This window comes from Stegostoma tigrinum, chromosome 4 (genome assembly GCF_030684315.1).
Source record: "Stegostoma tigrinum isolate sSteTig4 chromosome 4, sSteTig4.hap1, whole genome shotgun sequence".
NCBI classification, from domain to species: Eukaryota; Metazoa; Chordata; class Chondrichthyes; order Orectolobiformes; family Stegostomatidae; genus Stegostoma; species Stegostoma tigrinum.
The window spans coordinates 1,392,633-1,415,160 of NC_081357.1; the positions used below are offsets into that span (position 1 = coordinate 1,392,633).

The 22,528-nt window shown below is 49.3% G+C and overlaps 1 protein-coding gene across 7 annotated transcripts in view; it reads left to right on the top strand.

Moving 5' to 3' along the window:
* Positions 1–22,528, top strand: part of LOC125452332 (equilibrative nucleoside transporter 1-like) — a 255,065-nt gene that overhangs the window by 172,398 nt on the left and 60,139 nt on the right. For 5 of the 7 annotated variants that reach the window (XM_059645067.1, XM_059645071.1, XM_059645065.1 and 2 more), the window contains 5 exons: positions 7,222–7,295; positions 10,048–10,129; positions 11,117–11,307; positions 15,683–15,822; positions 20,951–21,085. In XM_059645067.1, the coding sequence (XP_059501050.1) occupies positions 7,264–7,295; positions 10,048–10,129; positions 11,117–11,307; positions 15,683–15,822; positions 20,951–21,085 (580 nt within the window). In that variant the 5' untranslated portion in view covers positions 7,222–7,263. Of the gene's footprint in view, positions 1–7,218; positions 7,296–10,047; positions 10,130–11,116; positions 11,308–15,682; positions 15,823–20,950; positions 21,086–22,528 lie in introns of all 7 variants that reach the window. The other 2 variants (XM_059645066.1, XM_059645070.1) reach the window with 1 other exon arrangement.

Sequence of the window (22,528 nt, forward strand, 5' to 3'; positions counted from 1 at the left end):
AGTAAGGGAATGGAACGCTTTGCCTGCAACGGTAGTAAATTCGCCAACTTTAGGTACATTTAAGTCATCATTGGACAAGCATATGGACGTACATGGAATAGTGTAGGTTAGATGGGCTTGAGATCGGTATGACAGGTCGGCACAACATCGAGGGCTGAAGGGCCTGTACTGTGCTGTAATGTTCTATGTTCTAAAAGCAGTGAGTGATGGGTGTTTGTGTGTTTTGTTTCGAGGGTTGAATTCAGTCGGTTTAAGCAGGGTGTGCTTTATGCAGTAAAGTCAGTCAGCAAGACTTTTCTAGGAATGGAGGAAGTGACTCTGAGAGTTTTACAAAAAGTCAGCGACACAAAGCTCTGAGAAATGGCAGACGAAGTAGAGTTGGAGTTGCCTGGGTCTGTGAGAAAGTAGGAACTAATTGCAGCCATAGCTGGACATTTAAAATTGCAGAAAATGCTCTTGGAATAATTGGAAATGGCTAGAATTCAATTGCAGATCAGGCAGTTTGAACGTGAAAAGGAAATGAAACAGTTTGACTTATGATTAAAAGCAGAGGAATATAAAGAGAAACAGAGTGAGAGAAGAAACGGAGAAAGAGAGAGAGTTTAAAGCCAGGCGTTGGCACTGAGAGAGGAGAGTTATCTGATATGGGAAGTGGTGAAGATAAAAGGGTTAAGTAAAGAGGATAGTGACGGCAAGCAAAGGCCTGGGGGGATCTGTTTAAATATATCCAAGCATTGCCTACATTTGACAAGAATAAAGTAATTTTAACCAGTGGATACGGGCTGTGAAAATAGATCAAACATATAACACTGTTAGAGAGATAATTGTTTTGGAAAGAGTTCAAAAATTCACTTCCTGAGAGCTCACGTGGAACAGCAGAGAGTTAAACCTGCAAGATGAGCATCTGAAACGGCCAATGATTGTGAGCTGGTTCATAAATTAAACTGTCAGGGATTGAAATTGGGGAGTAGAGAAATCTCAGGTGGCAAAGGGAAAGGAGATCTCCCGAGATGACAGAGTTCGGGTAAAAAGGAAACCCATGAGGGAGAAAGAGAAGTAAAAAAGCTTGGGTAAAGGGCCACATGAGGCTATGGTGTTGGTGGTTTAGAAAATGCACTCGGAAGGTGGAGGAGGGAAAATAGAATAAGCCAGTGAATTTTAATGTAGAGAAATGAGGAGGGCTATTAACAGAAAAAGTGATAATATGTGGAACTCATGGTGATAATGGAAAGGTGTAGGAGAAATAGGGTGGTGGTGATGGGAGATTTTAACTTTCCTAACATTGATTGGGATTCGCTCAGTGTTAGGGGTCAAGACGGAGCAGAATTTGTAAGGTGTGTCCAGGAGGGTTTTCTAGAGCAGCGTGTATGTAGTCCAACTCGGGAAAGGGCCATACTGGACCTGGTGCTGGGGAATGAACCCGGCCAGGTGGTTGATATTACAGTAGGGGACTACTTTGGAAATAGTGACCACAATTCCGTAAGTTTTACAATACTCATGGACAAGGATAGGAGTGGTCCTAAAGAGAAATAAACTGAGGGAAGGCCGACTATACCAAGATTCGGCAGGATCTGAGGAATGTAGATTGGGAGAAACTGTTTGAAGGTAAATCCACATTTGATATGTGGGAGGCTTTTAAGGAGAGGTTGATTAGCGTGAGAGGAGAGACATGTTCCTGTGAAAATGAGGAATAGAAAAGGCAAGATTAGGGAGCCATTGTGAGACTAGCCAAGAGAAAAAAGGAAGCATACATGAGGTCTAGGCGACTGAAGACAGACGAAGCTTTGCAAGAATACGGGGAATGTACAGTGAATCTGAAAAAAGGGATTAAGAGGGCTAAGAGAGGACATGAGATATTGCTGGCAAACATGGTTAAGGAAAATCCCAAAGCCCTTTATTCATATATAAAGAGCAAGAGGGTAACTAGAGAAAGGATTGGCCCACTTAAGGACAAAGAAGGAAAGTTATGCACTGAGTCAGACAAATGGGTGACATTCTTAACGAGTACTTTGCATCGGTATTCACCAAGGAGAGGGACATGACAGATGTTGAGGTTAGGGATAAATGTTTGCTTAGTCTAGGTCAAATCGGCATAAGGAGGGACGAAGTGTTGGGTATCCTAAAAGACATTCAGGTGGGCAAGTCCCCAGGTCCGGATGGGATCTATCCCAGGTTCCTGAGGGAAGCGAGAGAGGAACTAGCCAGGGCCCTAACAGATATCTTTGCAGTGTCCTTAGACACGGGTGAGGTCCCAGAGGACTGGAGACTTGCTAATGTTGTCCCCTTGTTTAAGAAGGGTAGCAAGGATAACCCAGGTAATTATCGACCGGTGAGCCTGATGTCAGTGGTAGGGAAGCTACTGGAGAAGATACTGAGGAATAGGATCTATTCCCATTTGGAAGAAAATGGGCTTATCAGTGATAGGCAACATGGTTTTGTACAGGGAAGGTCATGTCTTACCAACTTAATAGAATTCTTTGAGGACGTGACAAAGTTGATTGATGAGGGAAAGGCTGTAGATGTCATATACATGGACTTCAGTAAGGCGTTTGATAAGGTTCCCCATGGCAGGCTGATGGAGAAAGTGAAGTCATATGGGGTCCAGGGTGTGCTAGCGAGATGGATAAAAAACTGGCTGGGCAACAGGAGATAGAGGGTAGTAGTAGAAGGGAGTTTCTCAAATTGGAGACCTGTAACCAGTGGTGTTCCACACGGATCTGTGCTGGGACCACTGTTGTTTGTGATATATGTAAATGATCTGGAGGAAGGAGTAGGTGGTCTGATCAGCAAGTTTGCTGATGACACTAAGATTGGTGAAGTAGCAGATAGTGAAGGGGGACTGTCAGAGATTATAGCAGAATATAGATAGATTGGAGAGTTGGGCAGATAAATGGCAGATGGAAAGCAATCCGGGCAAATGTGAGGTGATGCATTTTGGAAGATCTAATTCAAGGACGAACTATACAGTAAATGGAAAAGTCCTGGGGAAAATTGATGAACAGAGAGATCTGGGTTATCAGGTCCATGGTTCCCTGAAGGTGACAACGCAGGTCAATAGGGTGGTCAAGAAGGCATATGGCATGCTTTCCTTCATTGGACGGGGTATTGAGTACAAGAATTGGCAGGTCATGTTGCAGTTGTATAGGACTTTAGTTCGGATGGTGGGTGCTTGGAACGCGTTGGCAGTGGAGGTGGTAGACGCAGACACATTAGCGTCTTTTAAGATATATTTGGACAGGTACATGGATGGGCAGGGAGCAAATGGACACAGGCCGTTAGAAAATAGATGACAGGTTAGACAGAGGATCTTGATCGGCGCAGGCTTGGAGGGCCGAAGGGCCTGTTCCTGTGCTGTAGGTTTCTTTTTTCTTTATTCTTTGACTCAAGAAATGTTCTTTTATGTTAAGTGAGGTTGGAGTGTCCGGTGAAAAGTGGAGAAACGATGATAGGAATAACAGAAAAACCAGGACTCCAGGAATACAATTTGTCTTTAGTAATGATATAGCTAAATCACAGGTGGGAGAGCTGCCTTCTGTGGTTGAAGGGCCAGAGGAGAATTGGGAAACGGAGGTACTACGGGAAGTATATCCTCGGATGTTTTCTCCCTGAGCGACGACAGGGTCACAAAGCCACAGTATGAAGCAGGAGGAGAAATCGAAGAGTGAAGATGTTGAACTAGAATTTATTAGAGACCAAGTCTGACCAAATGGTTGAGGAAAAAAAATAGATAGACCAAGTCAAATTTTTAGTTTTGAGAAATTAACTGAATTACAACAGAAAGATGAAAAACTAAAGCAATTGTATCAAAAAGCGTGGACAGAGGTAGAATCTGAGTGAGTTCCTGAATGTTACCATCTTAAAAACCATATCTGGATGAGGAAATCACTTACTCAGGGCAGGAGTTCATCAAGTAATATTACTGGTGGGAGAGAGAAAGGAACTGTCGGGGGACTGCACAGGAGGTTGCTTTAGGAGTAAGGAAAACATCTAAAGTACAAAAACGTTTTTATTGGCCTGGACTGCAAAAGAATTTAGTTGAAATTTGCTGTAAATATCATACAAGTCAGGAGTTGGAAAGCTTAATTCCGGGATAAAACTAGCACTTTCGATTCCCATTCCTGCATTTTACGAGGGTCTTAACTGATAGCATAGAACCCCACTGAAAACAAAAAATGGGAATCAGTATTTGTTAACAGTAACGGATGTGTCCACTGGCTTCCCAAGGGCCATTCCATTACACCACACCTCATTACTGCAGAAGAATGACTCAAATTGTTCACTAGACACGGACTGTCCACAGAGATACTATCAGGGTCAAGCTTTACATCAAAATTATTCCAGTAAATTATGGATATTTTAGGAATAAAATGATTCAAATCCATTGCATCCCATCCAGAATCACAGGCAGCATTAGAACAGTGGCATCAATCTTTAACCAGGCTGAGGGCTTATAGTGAAGACTGTCCAGACAATTGGGATAATCAGTTCGCACTGAACAACGGCACCTCCCATTCGCGAACCATTTCCGCTCCCCCTCCCATTCCTCAGACGACATGTCCATCATGGGCCTCCTGCGGTGCCACAATGATGCCACCCAAAGGTTGCAGGAACAGCAACTCATATTCCGCTTGGGAACCCTGCAGTCCAATGGTATCAATGTGGACTTCACCAGCTTCAAAATGTCCCCTTCCCCCACCGCATCCCAAAACCAGCCCAGTTCGTCCCCTCCCCCCACTGCATCCCAAAACCAGCCCAGTTCGTCCCCTCCACCCACTGCATCCCAAAACCAGCCCAGTTCATCCCCGCCTCCCTAACCTGTTCTTCCTCTCACCCATCCCCTCCTCCCACCTCAAGCCGCACCTCCATCTCCTACCTACTAACCTCATCCCACCTCCTTGACCTTTCCGTCCTCCCTGGACTAGCCTATCCCCTCCCTACCTCCCCACCTATACTCTCCTCTCCACCTATCTTCTTTTCTCTCCATCTTCAGTCCCCCTCCCCCTCTCTCCCTATTTATTCCAGAACCCTCTCCCCATCCCCCTCTCTGATGAAGGGTCTAGGCCTGAAACGTCAGCTTTTATGCTCCTGAGATGCTGCTTGGCCTGCTGTGTTCATCCAGCCCCACACCTTGTTATCTCTTAATTGGGATCAAGGAATTCTATTTGTATTTCTGGTAATTAGGGAGGAACCAAATGATTTGACCAAATTCAGTCCATTTGAATTAGTTTTTGGGCATGAGATGAGAGGACGACTGAAATTAATTCTGGAGAAATTGATGAGTCAGAGTTCAGACTCTACACATTTGGACCGAATGTCACATTTTAGGGTGAGGTTAAAATGGAGTGGGTGAGTTGGCTGGACAGCATTTAGAAGTAGATAGTGTTAGTGTTACTTCCAGTGATAGGTGAACCTTTAAAAACAAGATTTACTGGGCCTTATCCAACTGAAAGCAGACTCAGCGAATTGCATTATTTGATAAGAATGCCAGATCGAAAGGAATCTCACAGCATGTGTCATCTGACGGTGCTCGGAAGGTACATTCTTAGGGAAGGAAAGCAAACAGGGAATGTGTTCCTGGTTACGACTCAGACCGAAGAACCAAGTTCAGAGGATTCTGCATCGGACATTCCTCAAATTAAATTGGACAATGAGGAAGTTCTCGGAACTTGTTTTAAATTATTGTGTCACCTTCCGGAGGAAAATGGAAATGACCCGAAAGAGTTAATCCATGGGGAGATATGTGGGAATAAGCTGGGAAATACTACTTTAATTACACATGATGTGGATAAAGGAGATGCCGCTCCAATTGAGCAGATCTTATAGGCTTAACCCTCTAAAGTTGGCACAGGCTCGAAAAGAGGTTGAAAGCATGCTCAGAGACAATGTCATTGGGGTGAGTTAGAGCGAGTGGAGCTCACCCAGAGTAAAGGTACCAAACCAGACAGTGCCCAGCGATTATGTGTGGGCTGTTGGAAAATCAGTGCCATTGCAAAGCCTGATTCACATCCTATTCCTCGTCTGGAAGATTATATTGAGAAAGTGGGACAAGCAGCTTGTGTTTCTGAGTTGGACTTACTCGGAGGATAGTGGCAGCTCTCTGTATCCAAAAGAGCAAAAGAAATAGCAGCTTTTGTGGACTGTACCAAGGACTAACTCATTTCGGGATGGCCTAGCTGCGCGGTCGTTTTCAGTCACACACAAAAGGAACATTTGTAGCATTTGTCGGAATTGTTTGATTGGCTTCGGGAGGCAGGCTTGCTGAACAACCTGGCCAAGAGTGAATACGCCAACATCCAAGCCACGTTCCTGAACTAATGGGCTGATGGCACCGCGCGGGTTATTGCAGGGTTTCCCATTCTATCGACAAAGAAGCCAGTACTATCATTCCTGGGACAGAGTGGGGTTCGGCTGGAGGCTTGTACTGAAATGTCAGCAGTGCGGTTACTCCGCAGACTGTCTCGCTGAAGAAGGGCAGGAAACGCCTGTTCTTGGCAGACTCTCAGGAGGAGTTTGACAGCACAAAGGCTGTGTTAGCCATTGCCCCAGTGTTAGACACACCTAATCACACAGAGCCGTTCGGGATAGCTATCAATGTGAGCAAGATCAGTGTCAGTGCTGTACTCTTCAGGAAGATCGAAAACTTTTTGGATAACTTTCCAGGAAATTAAATACTCATCAACAGGAATATTCCGCAATTGGGAAGAACTCGTGGGCTTGGTGTTCGCGTCACAACATGTCAACATTAACGCTACTTTCTCTGAATTTTCTCTCGATGTTTTTCTCCTCCTGCATTGGAGAACTGCATGTGACAGACTGTGCCCGAACCTGCCTATCTGTCAGGGGAGTGTGTTTATGGGATGTCACTAAATTGGAACATACAATACAGTAATCGGTGCTGTACCTATTATGCAATTAAGTTAGTCTAAATTCCCCTTTCTTTTGTTTGCATTTTAACTGCAGTGTTTAAATAACTTGGTTCGCTTAATGTTTCACGAGTCATATTACATCTGGAACATGCAGTTCACTTCTACTTTTAAAATAAGAAAAAGTTAGGATCTAGGCGACCATCTTCAGATGTTTTGAGTGGGCCTGGCCTGGTCCACAGCAGCATCAGTGTTTCTGTAAGTTGTTACTAGCGTGTGGGCCTATAGCTGAGTGTGCTCAGGTATCTAACTGCATCAGCCTCAGACCCACTGATCCGTGTTCTTTCCCTCTCAGCAGGTTTGAGAAGATTTCCTGGGATCGCTCGGGGAACGTCGGACAATGGCGACAAAGGAGCAGGAACCGGTGGACCGGTGAGGTTTGAGGGCGTTTGGAGATACACAGAGGGGGCTGCGGGCTGGAGCGAGAGTGGTATCGATGAGGATTGTTGTTCTGTCAGGGAGGAGGTGACGGGGGATTTGAGGATGGGGGTATACAGTTGGGAAAAGGGTTCAGAAGTTCAAACAAGTAGATGGAATAACAGGGGAAGGTGGGAAAGGGCTCAATGTGGAGAGGGCTGGACAGGGCCCAATGTGGGGAGATATTTGAAAGCAGTCAGAATGTACTTATTGCAGGACGACCGTGAGGCCCAGGCCAGTTCCTGTGGAAGACCCCACGTGGGTCTAAGTCTGAGACAGACACAATTTGGTGAAGCAAAGCTGTTAATGGTCGAAGGCAGTGCACACCCTGAAGGGGCTGAATGGCATCTTCTGGTTCTGAAAGGGAACTGGGTAGGCCTGTGGGTGGTCTTCAGAGTCAGGATAATCCCGTGTGCCCATGGGCTCAGGAGCTGGGGGCGAATAAGGCAACAGATAAATCTGTAATCGGTCCCACAGGTGATGACTGTGGAGCCACCATCAATTCATTATAAAGGGAGCTCCTCCAGGGGAAGGAATGTGCCACCGTTCCTCACTCCATCATACCCACCGAGACACCCTCCCCACCGAGACCCCCAACCCACAGAGAGCCGCCTCCCCACCGAGACCCCCAACCCACCAAGACACCCAACCCACCGAGACCCCCAACCCACAGAGAGCCGCCTCCCCACCGAGACCCCCAACCCACCGAGAGGCCCTCCCCACAGAGAACCCCCTCTCCCACAGAGAACCCCCTCCCCACAGAGAACCCCCTCCCCACAGAGTCTCCCATCTCCCAACAAAACCCCCTCCCCACAGAGAACCCGCTCTCCCACAGAGAACCCCATCCCCACAGAGACTCCCATCTCCCAACAAAACCCCCTCCCCACAGAGAACCCCCTCTCCCACAGTGAACCCGCTCTCCCACTGAGACCCCTTCCCACAGAGAAACCCCTCCCACTGAGAACCCCCTCTCCCACCGATACCCCCCTCCCACCAAGACCCCATCCCACAGAGAACCCACTCCCCATCGAGACCCCCTCTCCCACTGAGACCTCCTCCCCACAGAGAACTCTCTCTCCCACAGAGAACCCCCTCTCCCACCAAGACCCCCTCTGCACAGAGAACCCCCTCTCCCACCGAAGCCCCTCCCCAGAGAAAACCCCGTCCCCCACCGAGACCCCGTCTTCCACCGAAACCCCTCCCAACAGAGAACGCCCTCTTCCACCGAAACCCCTCCCAACAGAGAACACCGCTCCCACTGAGACCCCGTCCCCACAGATTAGCCCCTCTCCCACTGAAACTCCTCTCTCCCTGAACAGAGAAACCCACGCCCCCCGTCTCCCGCACCAAGAACCCCTCCCCCTACAGAGAAACCCACACCACCCCCTCACTGAAAGCCCCTCCCACCTTGAGACAGCCTCCCACCACAGAGATACCTCCCCACACCTAGAAAGTCCCCTACCACTGAGACACCCTCTCCCCCACCGAGACTCCTGCCTCCCCACCGAGACCCCGTCCCCACAAAAGGACACCACCCCCCCACCGAGACCCCATCCCCCCCGAGACCCTCACCCCGAAACAAGACCCCCATTCCCCACTGAGACCCCCATTTCCCCACTGAGACCCTCACACCCCGAGACTCCCGTCTCCGCACCAAGACCCCCAACCCCACTGAGATGCCCATCCTCCTCAGACCCTCATCCCCCAAGAAACCCTCACCCCCCAACCAAGACCGCCAAACCCCCACTGAGACTCCCATCCCCACCACCGAGAACCCCAGCCCCTGACCGAGACCCCCATTTCCCCATCGAGTGCCCATCCCCCCAGTGAGACGACAGTCGCCCCACCAAGACCACCATCCCCCCATCAAGACCCACACCCTTCCCACCGAGACTCCATCCTCCCACCGAGACCCACACGCCTCCCCCACTGAGACACCAATCTGCTCTCCAAGATCCATACCGCCCAACCAAGACCCCATCTCCCCCACCGAGACCCCATCACCCACCCACCAAGTCCCCAATCCCCCCAGTGAGACCCCAATCCTCTCACCGAGACCAACAACTCCCCACCGAGACCCCATCTCCCCCACCGAGACCCCATTCCCCCCAGAGAGCCCCAGTACCCCCACCGAGACCCTATCCTCCCACTGAGACTCATTCCGCCCACACCCAGACCCTGATTCCCATCCCCCCCACTGAAAAGCCATCGCCGCCCTCCGAGACCCCCATCCCCCTACGACTGGGACCCCATTGCCCTATGGAGAGCCCCAGCCCCAACCAAGACCCCCATCACCCCCACTGAGACCCCAATCCCCATACCAAGACCCCAATCCCCCCCACCTAGACCAGGCTTCCCCCAACTGAGACCCCCACCGAGACCACCACTTCACCCCCACTGAGACACCTATTCCCCACCAAGACCCCCATCTCCCCAACAAGACCCCCTCCCATCCCAGACCATCTCCCATTCACTAACCCCCTCCACACTGAACCCCCACTATACTAACCTGCCCACACCAACGCCCTCCCGAACCTTGACCCCACCCTCCCGAGAGCTGGTCTTTCAATGCCCCACTCCCAAACCATTTGCTTCTTGCCCCTGAGGGTTGGAAGTGGCAGCTGGCGAACAGGCTGAGGGGGTCGTGAAAGGAGATGTGATGTTGTCCCTGTCTCACCAGCTCTGACCTCTCTCCTTCTTGGATAAGGTTCAAGATCGTCTGGCTGATCTTCTTCGCCCTGGGACTTGGAACACTGTTACCCTGGAATTTCTTCATGACAGCGATTGGGGTATGAAGTTCACCTCTACTTTGAAACTCATTCTCAACAAGCTGCCTGTAAATCTCAAACCCTAAACCCTTAACCCTCTACCCTCAAACCAATAATCCACACCATAACCCTGATCTTAACCCTACTCCCTATACCCTAACCCTCAAACCAATAATCCACACCATAACCCTGATCATAATCCTACTCCCTCTACCCTCAGCCTCAAACCAATAATCCACACCATAACCCTGATCTTAACCCTACTCCCTATACCCTCACCCTCAAACCAATAATCCACGCCATAACCCTGATCTTAACCCTACTCCCTATACCCTCACCCTCAAACCAATAATTCACACCATAACCCTGATCATAATCCTACTCCCTCTACCCTCAGCCTCAAACCAATAATCCACACCATAACCCTGATCTTAACCCTACTCCCTATACCCTAACCCTCAAACCAATAATCCACACCATAACCCTGATCTTAACCCTACTCCCTAAAACTAACCCTAAACCTGACCCTGACCCAACCTGATCCTGACCCTCTCTAACTGTAACCCTGCTCTGACCCTAACTCGCTCTGACCCTAGCCTGCTCTGTCACCAGCCCACACTTACCCAGACCCTCTCTAACCCTCTCTGACCCTGACCCTGCCCCTCCCTGACCCTGACCCTCCCTGACTGTGACCCTGTCTGACCCTGACCCTCTCTAACCCTCTCTGACCCTAACATTCCCTGACCCTGACCCTCCCTGACTGTGACCCTGTCTGACCCTGACCCTCTCTAACCCTCTCTGACCCTAACATTCCCTGACCCTGACCCTCCCTGACTGTGACCCTGTCTGACCCTGACCCTCTCTAACCCTCTCTGACCCTAACATTCCCTGACCCTGACCCTCCCTGACTGTGACCCTAATTCTTCCCCAGCTCTCTCTCTCTCTCTCTCTCTCTCTCTCTCTCTCTCCCCGATGTTCACTTTCTCCTTCATTCTTCCCCTGTTTTAGTATTTTAAGTACCAGCTGCGAGATCTGAACGTTACCACCGACCATTTACATCTGAACGGGACAGATGGAGTGGATGGAACAGGTGGGGTCCAGGAAAACTACCTGCAGGGAAAGTTTGGGAATATGATGACCCTGTGTGCCATGTTACCCTTGCTGATCTTCAGCTGCCTCAACTCTATCTTGCTCCCGCGGTACGTTCCACCGATTGGCCTCTAAATAAATGCACGCTGTACGCTAGCCGTGTTTACAAAGTCAGCGTTATACCTGGGTGACCATGTTGATGAACTGAAACGTACAACAGAAACTAGGGGCAAGACTAGGCCATTCTGCCCTTCGAGCCTGCTTTCTTATTCATAATTCATCATCCAACTCAGTCCCTTCTTCCCCCTTCCCCCGCACCCCCCCCCCGTACACCTTGATCCCCAGAGCCCTGCAAACTATATTTAACTCGTTCTTGAAAACGTTTTGGCCTCAACCACTTCCTGCAGTAGAGAATTCCGCAGGCCCCCTCCCCACTCTCCGGACGAAGATATTTCTCCTCATTTCAGGCTGAAATGGCCTACCGCATAACCTCAGACCGTGACCTCCATTAATATATATTGTGATTCGCTGGGGCCTGAGTACTGACCTCTGTGGTACCCCACTAGTCACTGCCTGCCTCTCAGAAAAAAAACGATTTATTCCTACTCCTTGTTTCCTGTCTGAACCAGTTTTCTATCTATTTCACACACACTGCCCACAACCCTGTGCATGTTACTTTTATACGTTAATTTCACATGTGGGACCTTATTGAAAACCATCTGAAAGTTCAAGTAAACCACATCCACTAGTTCCCCCTTATCAACTCCATGAGCTACACCCCATAGAATTTTGCAGATTTCTCAAAGATAATTTCCCTTTCATAAACCCATACTGACTCTGTCCCATCCTGTCACAGTTTTCCAAGCGCTATTAAGTCTTTTATAATGAGCTCCAGTGTTTTCCCCACGACCAATGTCAGACTCGTGGGCTCATAATTCCCAGTTTTCTCACTGTTTCCCATTTCTAAACAGTGGCATTGTATTAACTAACCTCCGATCTGTGAGAACTGTGCCACGCGTGACAGAATCACGGAAGACAATCTACTTCATTGGGCGGGGTATTGAGTGCAAGAGTTGGCAGGTCATGTTACAGTTGTATAGGACTTTGGTTCGGCCACATTTGGAGTACTGTGTACAGTCCTGGTCGCCACATTACCAAAAGGATGTGGATGCTTTGGAGAGGGTGCAGAGGAGGTTCACCAGGACGTTGCCTGGTATGGAGGGTGCTAGCTATGAAGAGAGGTTGAGTGGGTTAGGATTATTTTCATTAGAAAGACGGAGATTGAGGGGGGACCTGATTGAGGTCTACAAAATCATGAGGGGTATAGACAGGGTGGATAGCAAGAAGCTTTTTCCCAGAGTGGGGGACTCAATTACTAGTGGTCATGAGTTCAAAGTGAGAGGAGGAAAGTTTAAGGGAGATATGCGTGGAAAGTTCTTTACACAGAGGGTGGTGGGTGCCTGGAACGCGTTGCCAGCGGAGGTGGTAGACACAGACATGTTAGCGTCTTTTAAGATATATTTGGACAGGTACATGGATGGGCAGGAAGCAAAGGGATACAGACTGTTAGAAAATAGACGACAGGTTAGACAGAGGATCTCGATCGGTGCAGGCTTGGAGGGCCGAAGGGCCTGTTCCTATGCTGTAGGTTTCTTTGTTTCTTGTTCTTTATTTCCAGAGCCACATCCTGAAGTATTCTGGGATGTAGATTACCAGGGTCTGGGAAGTTTTATTGGCCTTCAATCCCATCAATTTTCTCAGCACCATTTCCCTGCTGACACTGACTTCCTTCAGTTCCTCCCTCTCACTAAACCCTGTAATTCCCCAGAGTTTCTGGGATGTGACTTGTGTCCCCTGTGGAGACAGAAGTGAAGTATAAATTGATCTGCCATCTCTTTGTGCCCCATGTCAAATTGCCCTCTTTCTAACAAAACAGGAGTGCGGAGAATTGGAGCAGGAATAGGACCATTTGACCTTTCCAGACTGTTCTGTCGCTGCTCATCTAATTCAATCCCTCTTCCTGTTTCTCCCCCAAACACTTTGAAACTTTTAGCCCCAAGTGCTACATCCATCTTCTTCAAACCGCACCGCGTTTGGGACTCAGCAGCCTGTTGTGGTAGTGAATTCCAGAGGCTCCCTACTCTCTGGGCAAAGACACTTCTCCCCATCTCAGTCCTAAACGGTTTACCCTGCATCCTCAGACTGTTATCCCTGGCTCTGGACAGTCCCAACACCAGCAGCGTCCTTTCTGCATTGACCCTGTAGATTGCAAACCCCAAACCCTTATCCGCCTCCCCCTGTCTCCCTATTTATTTCAGAATCCCCTTCCCCCTCCCCCGTTTCTGAAGAAGGATCTCGACCCGAAATGTCAAGCGTCCCTGCTCCTCTGATGTTTCCAATGTGCTTTTTTGTTTTTGGCTAATTTGTATGCCCCTTCCTTGTCTTCCGATATAATTCTATCTGTAATTTCTCTTCTTAGCCGTGGTCCTTTGTTTTTTTTAATTTTTGATGTAAATGAACAATTAAAACACAAATGGAAATTGCTATAGAACTTCTGAAGAAGGGTCACTGGACTCCTCTTTCTCACTTCACCTGCTGAGAATCTCCAGCTTTCTCTGTTTTTGATAACAAAGTGTGGAGCTGGATGAACACAGCAGGCCCAGCAGCATCTCAGGAGCAGGAAAGCTGACGTTTCGGGCCCAGACCCTTCATCAGAGAGCTCTCTGTTTTTGCTTGTGATTTACAAAATTTGCAGCCGTTTGTTTTGTTTTAGGAGTGAACAATCATTGCCCTTCCTCCGTGTGTTCTTTAAATGTCTGTCATCCCTTTAGGTAATGCCTCCGCACCCCCCCACACACACACACCCGATCTATGATAGCAAGCTCACACCATTGCCACTCTATTAGATTCAGGTCCCTCTCTGTCTCAATGAAGACCGCACAGAGACAGGCCCTTTGGCTCAAGCGGGTCAGTGCCGAATAAAATGTCCATCCACACTAGCCCCATTCCCCGGCTCTTGGCCCATATCCTTCTAAACCTTTCCTATCCATTTATTCATCCAAATGCCTTTTAAATGTTGTTAATGTACCCCCTTCAACCACTTCCACTGGCAGCTCATTCCAAATGCGAGCCACCCTCTGTGTTAAAAAGTTGCTCCTCAGCTTCCCAGGTATTCTGTCCCCTCTAACTTTAACTGACCCCCCTCTACTCTGTGATTTTTGGTTTTGAATTTGATTTTATAGAGAAATGTACTGAAATAGAGCGAAAGGCGATACAGGCAGATCACAGCAAGCAAAAGATGTACAGACCATAAATACTGAGAGGCACACAGGTTATGTAGCAGGTTCTGCTGTTTGGGGCTGGAGTCCCTTCAGCAGCCTGATAACGACCAGAAAGAACGCTGGTCTGCGTGTTTAGGTTTCTGTCCCTTCAGCCTGATGGAAGACGGTGTAGGAGGTCATTCCCGGGGTGGGGTGGCTCTTTCATGATACTGGACGCCTTTCTGTGGCAGTGAGCTGTGTAAATAGAGTCCATGGATGGAAGATTGGCTTCCGCGATGGTCTGGGCTGAGTGCATTCACCCTTATCCATGCCTCTCATGATCTTATACACTTCTATAAGATCCCCCCTCGGTCTCCTCTGCTCTAAAGAATAAAAGTCCTATTTGTCCAACCTCTCCCTATAACTCCGTCCCTTGAGTCTGAGCAACATCCTTGTAAATTCCTTCTGCACTCTTTCCAGTTTAATAACATCCTTCCTACAGCAAGGTGTCCAAAACTGAACATAATACTCCAAGTGCGGCCTCATCAACATCCTGTACAACTGTAACATAACTTCCCAGTTTCTGTACACAGTGCCCTGACTGATGAAGGTCAGTGTGCCAAACACCTTTCTCACTGCCCTATCCACCTGTACCTGCAGTTTCAGAGAATCAGGCACCTGAACTCCAGGGTCCCTCTGTTCCACTACACTCCTTGAGGCCCTACCATTCACCATGAAACTCCTACCTTAATTTGGCTTTCCAAAATTCTATCATTTTATGGTCACTCTTCCCCAAAAGGTTTTGCAGAGCTCAATTTCCAATTCCTTTCACATTACACACTACACAGTCTTTCTAGTTGGATCCTCAATGTATTGATCCCGAATACCATCTCAAAAACACTCTCGAAATGTATCCAGTAAGGTGTTGTTACTGATTTGGTTTGTCCCATCTATGCGCAGTTAAAGATGTTAATAGCTACAGCTGTACCTTTATTGCTGGTGTCTGTAATTTCCGGTTTGATCCCTTCCCTAACTTTAGCCCAATTGAATATGGATTGAGAATCTTGCAGTATTCCAGCTCACGGGAAGTGGCTACGGTTGAATAAGTTGGAATGATCGGGGTGGGCTGGTTTCTGCCCGGTAGCTGATGATGTGTGTGGATGGAGTTGTTTGGGATCTTGGGAGCGGGTTGTAAAGTAACACTGTCCTCTCTCCTGGAAATTAGGATCCCAGAAGTGGTCCGGATCAGTGGATGCCTTGTTGCGATCTTCATTCTCTTCCTCCTCACGTCTATCCTGGTGAAAGTCTCTCTGGAACCCGTTGTCTTCTTCAGTGTCACGATGTTGACTATCGTCCTCATCAACAGTAAGTCTACAATAGGCTGGGAGTGTGTGTGACTCTGTGTGTGTGTGTGTGTGTGTGTGTGTGTGACTGTGTGTGTGTATGTGTGTGGGTGTGTGTCAGTGTGTCTGTGTGTGCCTGTGTGAGAGTGTGTGTTTGTGTCTGTCTGTCTGTCTGTCTGTGTGTGTCTGTGAGTGTGTATGTGTGTCTGTGTGTGTGAGTGTGAGTGTCTGTGTGTGTGTGTGTGTGAGTGTGGGTGTGTGTGTGTGTGTGTGTCTGTGCGTGTCTGTGTGAGTGTGTGTGTGTGACTCTGTGTGTGTCTGTGTGTGTGTGTCAGTGTGTGTGTGTCAGTGTGAGTGAATGTGTGTGTGTGAGTCTGTGTGTGTGTGTGTGTGAGTGAGTGTCTGTGTGTGTGTGTGTCTGTGTGAGTGTGTGTGTATGTGTGTGTCTGTGTGTGTGTGTATGTGTGTGTGTGACTGTGTGTGTGTGTCTGTGTGAGTGAGTGTGTGTGTATCAGTGTGTGTGTGAGTGTCTGTGTGAGTGTGTGTGTATGCGTGTGTCTGTGTGTGTGAGTGAATGTGTGTGTGTGACTGTGTGTGTGTCTGTGTGAGTGTGAGTGAGTGTGTGTGTATCAGTGTGTGTGTGTCTGTGTGTGTGTGTGTGAATGTGTGTGTGTGTGTGTGTGCGCGCGCGCGCGCGTCAGTGTGTGAGTGTGAGTGTGTGTGTGTCAGTGTGAGTGTGTGTGTGAGTGTCAGTGTGTGAGTGAGTGTGTGAGTGTAAGTGCGAATGTGTGTGTGAGTGTCAGTGTGTGTGTGTGTGTGTGTGTGTGTGTGTGTGTGTGTGTACATACGTGACAGTGAGTAAGCAAATGTGAGTGTAAGAACATAGAAGATTACAGCACAGTACAGGCCCTTCGGCCCTCGATGCTGTGCTGACCTGTCATACCGATCTCAAGCCCATCGAACCTACACTATTCCGTGTACGTCCAGCTGCTTGTCCAATGACCATTTAAATGCCCTTAAACTGGGCGAGCCTGTGGCTGAATGTCTTTAAGAGTGGGTAGCTCAGTCTGAGATTGGGTGAGTAAGTGTGAGTTGGAGGCGAGGTGTTGCTGCACATGGACAGCTATGTGAGTGTGTGAGTGTATAAGTGTGTGAGGGTGCAGTGCAGAGTAGTGTCTGTGAGAGTGGGTGAATGGTTGTGAGTTTGCATGTCGGGGTGTGTCGGTGTGAGGGATTGAGTGTGAGCACCTGTGTGATTGTGTGCGAAGGTGAGAGTATGTTGGGAATATGTCGTGCAGAAACGGGCCTCTTTACTCCAACTTGCTGAGATTTCCTAAAGCGAGCCATCCCCGTTTTCCTGCACACGGTCCATATCCCTGTCAACCGTTCCCATCCATGCAAATTGCACCTGCTTCCACCAATATCAAACGATCAAGAAAATTTGGAATCCTATCCTACACCATCTTTCTACACCATCTCTGTGCCCAAAAAATCAGTCTCATTGGCAACATGAGCTGCATGCCGTTATATCCAGGCAGAATTGCTCAGTAACTGCGAGACACCCAACTCCATTCCAACTTGGAAAGAAATAAACAGTTTAGAGTATCACAATGATACAAATCTACCCACGACGTCTACAAATCCAAACTCTTTATTCATTCATTACCAGGATGAGGGTGTTGCTGAGTATTTAGTGCCTATCCCTAATTGCCCAGAGGGCAGTTAAGAGTCCACCATATTGCTGTGGGTCTGGAGTCACATGTAGACCAGACCAGGTGAGGAAGGCAGTTTCCTTCCCTAAAGGAGATTAGTGAACCAGAAGGGTTTTTCCCAATAATCAACAATGGATTTGCAGTCATCATTAGATTCTTAATTCCAGATATTTTATTGCATTCAAATTCCACCATCTGCCGTGGTGGGATTCGAACCCCGGTCCCCAGAATGTTATCTGGGTCTCTGCGTTAACAGTTCAGTGATAATACCACTCGGCTATCGCCTCCCTCCCGAAACAGAAAGCGCTTGTCCAATTCAACATGCCTAGCAGCACCTAACCCCATTGCTCATCGTGCTGGGAGAAGAGACCTCGTCTGTGGGGATTTAGAGGAGAATTTGCCTGGCTGGGGCTAGTGGGAAGGGATCTCTATTGTAACCCTTGCTGTGAAATCTGTACAATTAGAAATGGAGAGAGGAGCAGAGGAAACATAATGAATCTTCTTCAGGTCACAAAGGGGTGGAAAGTGAGATAACAAGGTGTAGAGCTGGATGAACACAGAAGGCCAAGCAGCATCAGGGGAGCAGGAAAGCTGACATTTTGGGCCTCGACCCGTCTTCAGAAATGGAAAGTAGTGTTTTATATCCCTGTTGATAACGAGGGAGGAGCAGCAAATGGAACTGATTATGAGGGTGGAAGCTGACTGGAGGAATAATGGTGGTAAATAGAGATGTAAAATGGGTGTAAATGATAGGTGTGAGGAGCAGAAAGTGGGGCTACTCTGCTGACAGCAAATGCGACCAGGCTCAGCATGGCCAAGGGAGGCTGGGATGGTGAGAGTAAAGTGAAGGAACAGAGCTCGTACCTGAAGCTGTGGAGTGCAATATTGAGGCCTTGAGTTGTGAATGAGCTTGTGTTGTATTTTGCAGCAGGCACCAGACAGAATGTTAGTGTGGGAGCTAAACAGGGGCTTATTGAAATGGCAATTAGCTGGGAGGTCAGGCTCATTCCCACAGACAGCCCAGTGGTTTTCCACGCAGTGGTCACTCTGTCTCTGTTTGACCTCATCAATGGAAAGCTGATAGCAGGGTGAGCAGCGGGCGGTATGCATGAAATATTGCCTCACCTGGAAAGTATATTCGAGGCCTTGGACAGTGAGAGGGGAAGAGGTGAACAGCAGAAGTCACATCTTCTGCAATTGCATGGAAAGCTCAATCAATTTGGAAAGGGCAAAAAACAACAACAAGTTCATAGGCAGCATTAGACATCGTTTCCTGGAGCGATATGTAATGGAGCTCATCAAGGAGCAGGCTCTCCTGGATCTGCTAATGAGTAACGAGGCAGGTTTAATAATTGGCCAACAAGTAAAGTATCCTTTAGGAAGCAGTGATCATAACACGACGATATTTAATGTTCAGCTTGAGAATGAGAAACTGAATTGGAAACATCTTTTTAACTCGAATAAAGACAATAGCAATGAGATGAGGATAGCGCCATTGTTTATCTTCATTTGTGGGACGTGCCCTCGCTGGCTGTCCAGCATTGCTAGCCCATCCCTAGTTACCCCTTGAGAAGGTGGGGGTGAGCTGATTGTTTGACCCACGACAGTCCATGTGCTGTGGGTTACCCACAATGCCCTGGGGGAGGGAATTCCAGGGTTTTGACCCAGTGACAGTGAAGAATCAGCCGATATATTCCCAAGTCAGGACGGTGAGTGGTTTGGAGGGGAACTTGCAGGGGCTGGTGTTCCCATGTATCTGCTGCCCTTGTCCTTCTGGATGGAAGTGGTTGTGGGTTTGGAAGGTGGTGCCTGAGGATCTTTGGTGAATCTCGGCAGTGCATCTTGTAGATGGTACACACTGCTGCTACTGAGTGTCGGTGGGGGGAGGGAGTGGAATCCTTGTGGATGTGGTGCCAATCAAGCGGCTGCTTTGTCCTGGATGGGGTCAAGCTCCTTGAGTGTTGTTGGGGCTGCCCCCATCCAGGCAAGTGGGGAGTATTCCATCATGGCCACAAAAACAAAGTTGCTGGAAAAACTCAGCAGGTCTGGCTGGAAGGAAAAGGCAGAGTTAACGTTTCGGGTCCAGCGACCCTTCCTCAGAACTGATGGTGGCTGTGAAAACATCAGGGTATATAAACTGTGTGGATCGAGCCCGAAGGAGTTGCTCAGTGTCAGCACCATCAATGTTGTCCTTATGAGCAAAGATGAACAGATAGGGGCTAGACTCACCGGGGTTTGGAAGCTGATCTCATTGAAACATTTCGGGTTCTTAAGGGGTTTGACAGGGTCAACGCTGAGAGGGTGTTTCCCCTCATGGGAAAGGAGGCATCATCTCAGAATAAAGGGGCACCAAATTAAGATGGAGATGAGGAGGAATTTCCTCTCCCTGAGGGTTGAGAGTCTTTGGAGCTCCTTACTACAGACAGCTGAGTGGGGGCAGAGTTTCCGCTGTATTTTTGAGGCCAAGATAGATAGGTTTGAGCAGAAAAAGTCAAAAGCAATGGTAGGGGAAAGTCGCCGTTATGTGCTGGAATTGGAGAGACTGGGATTGTTCTCCATGGCATAGGTAAGGTTGAGATGAGATTTATTTGAGGTTTTGAAAATGTCGAAAGAGTTAGTTAAGAGTAAAAGAGATGAGGCCGGTTTCAATGAGAGGGCCAGGAATGAGAGGGCACACAGTACGGTTGAACGGGGGTGGTGGGGGGGTGGGGGGGGGGGGGGTCGGGGGTGCTGTCTTTACACAGAGCTGGGAAAGTTACTGCTTGATGTCCGTCTGACGTTGAGAGGTTTGCGGGCCCAATGGCCATACCTGGTATCGCAGTTGTCTCCTGTTAAATGGAACACCAAAATGAGGCAGTCACTGAAAGAAGAGTGACACGGTGGCTCAGTGGTTGGCACTGCAGCCTCACAGTGCCAGGGACCCGGGTTCGATTCCCGCCTCAGGTAACTGTCTGTGTGGAGTTTGCACATTCTCCCCGTGTCTGCGTGGGCTTCCTCCCAGAGCCCAGAGCTGTGCAGGCTAGGGTGGACTGGCCGTGCTGAATTGCCCCATAATGTGCAGGCCAGCTGGGCTAGCCATGGGGCAGTGCAATGGAACAAAAGCAGGAGGTGCTGGAAAAGCACAGCATCTGCAAAGGCAAAAATAGAGCGAGTGTTTGGGGTCCAGGGGCCCTTCCTCAGAACTCGGTTTCGGGTCTGGACACAAAGCATTAACTCTGCTTTTTCCCCTTCACAGATGCTGAGCTTTTCTAGCACCTTCTGTTTTTGTCCCTAATTTACAGCATCCGGGGTTCCTTTGGCTTTTGTTGGGTAGTGGGGTGGGTCTGATTGCTCTTTGGAGCATCAGTGGAAACTCGATGGGCTGAGTGGCCTGCCCTCACACTGTAGGGATTGTATGCTGCTGATTTCCAACACACTCTGTTTCTGTCCCGGTCACAGGTTTTGGGGCTGTCCTGCAGGGCAGCATCTTTGGCTTGGCTGGGTTACTGCCTGCTTCGTACACTGCGCCGATCATGAGCGGGCAAGGAATGGCAGGAACGTTTGCAGCACTCGCCATGATCTGTGCCATCACAAGTAAGGAATGGAGAGTCAGGGGTCAGCCCCTCACCGTCACCGAGCACCAGCCCTGAAACTCCGAGAATGCAGCCCCTCACCATCACCGAGCACCAGCCCTGAAAATCCAAGAACGCCGTCCCTCACCATCACCGAGCACCAGCCCTGAAAATCCGAGAACACAGCCCCTCACCGTCACCGAGCACCAGCCCTGAAAATCCGAGAACACAGCCCCTCACCATCACCGAGCACCAGCCCTGAAACTCCGAGAACACAGCCCCTCACCGTCACCGAGCACCAGCCCTGAAAATCCGAGAATGCCGTCCCTCACCGTCACCGAGCACCAGCCCTGAAAATCCGAGAATGCAGCCCCTCACTGTCACCGAGCACCAGACCTGAAAATCCAAGAACACAGCCCCTCACCGTCAACGAGCACCAGCCCTGAAAATCCGAGAACACAGCCCCTCACCGTCACCGAGCACCAGCCCTGAAAATCCAAGAACACAGCCCCTCACCATCACCGAGCACCAGCCCTGAAATTCCGAGAACGCCGTCCCTCACCGTCACCGAGCACCAGCCCTGAAAATCCGAGAACGCCGTCCCTCACCGTCACCGAGCACCAGCCCTGAAAATCCAAGAACACAGCCCCTCACCGTCACCGAACACCAGCCCTGAAAATCCGAGAACACAGCCTCTCACCGTCACCGAGCACCAGCTCTGAAAATCCGAGAACACAGCCCCTCACCGTCACCGAGCACCAGCCCTGAAAATCCGAGAACACAGCCCCTCACCGTCACCGAACACCAGCCCTGAAAATCCGAGAACACAGACCCTCACCATCACCGAACACCAGCCCTGAAAATCCGAGAACACAGACCCTCACCATCACCGAACACCAGCCCTGAAAATCCGAGAACACAGACCCTCACCATCACCGAACACCAGCCCTGAAAATCCGAGAACACAGCCCCTCACCGTCACCGAGCACCAGCCCTGAAAATCCGAGAACACAGCCCCTCACCGTCACCGAGCACCAGCCCTGAAAATCCGAGAACACAGCCCCTCACCATCACCGAGCACCAGCCCTGAAAATCCAAGAACGCCGTCCCTCACCATCACCGAACACCAGCCCTGAAAATCCAAGAACGCCGTCCCTCACCGTCACCGAGCACCAGCCCTGAAAATCCGAGAACGCCGTCCCTCACCGTCACCGAGCACCAGCCCTGAAAATCCGAGAATGCAGCCTCTCACCGTCACCGAACACCAGCCCTGAAAATCCGAGAATGCAGCCCCTCACCGTCACCGAACACCAGCCCTGAAAATCCGAGAACACAGCCCCTCACCGTCACCGAACACCAGCCCTGAAAATCCGAGAACGCCGTCCCTCACCGTCACCGAGCACCAGCCCTGAAAATCCGAGAACACAGCCCCTCACCGTCACCGAACACCAGCCCTGAAAATCCG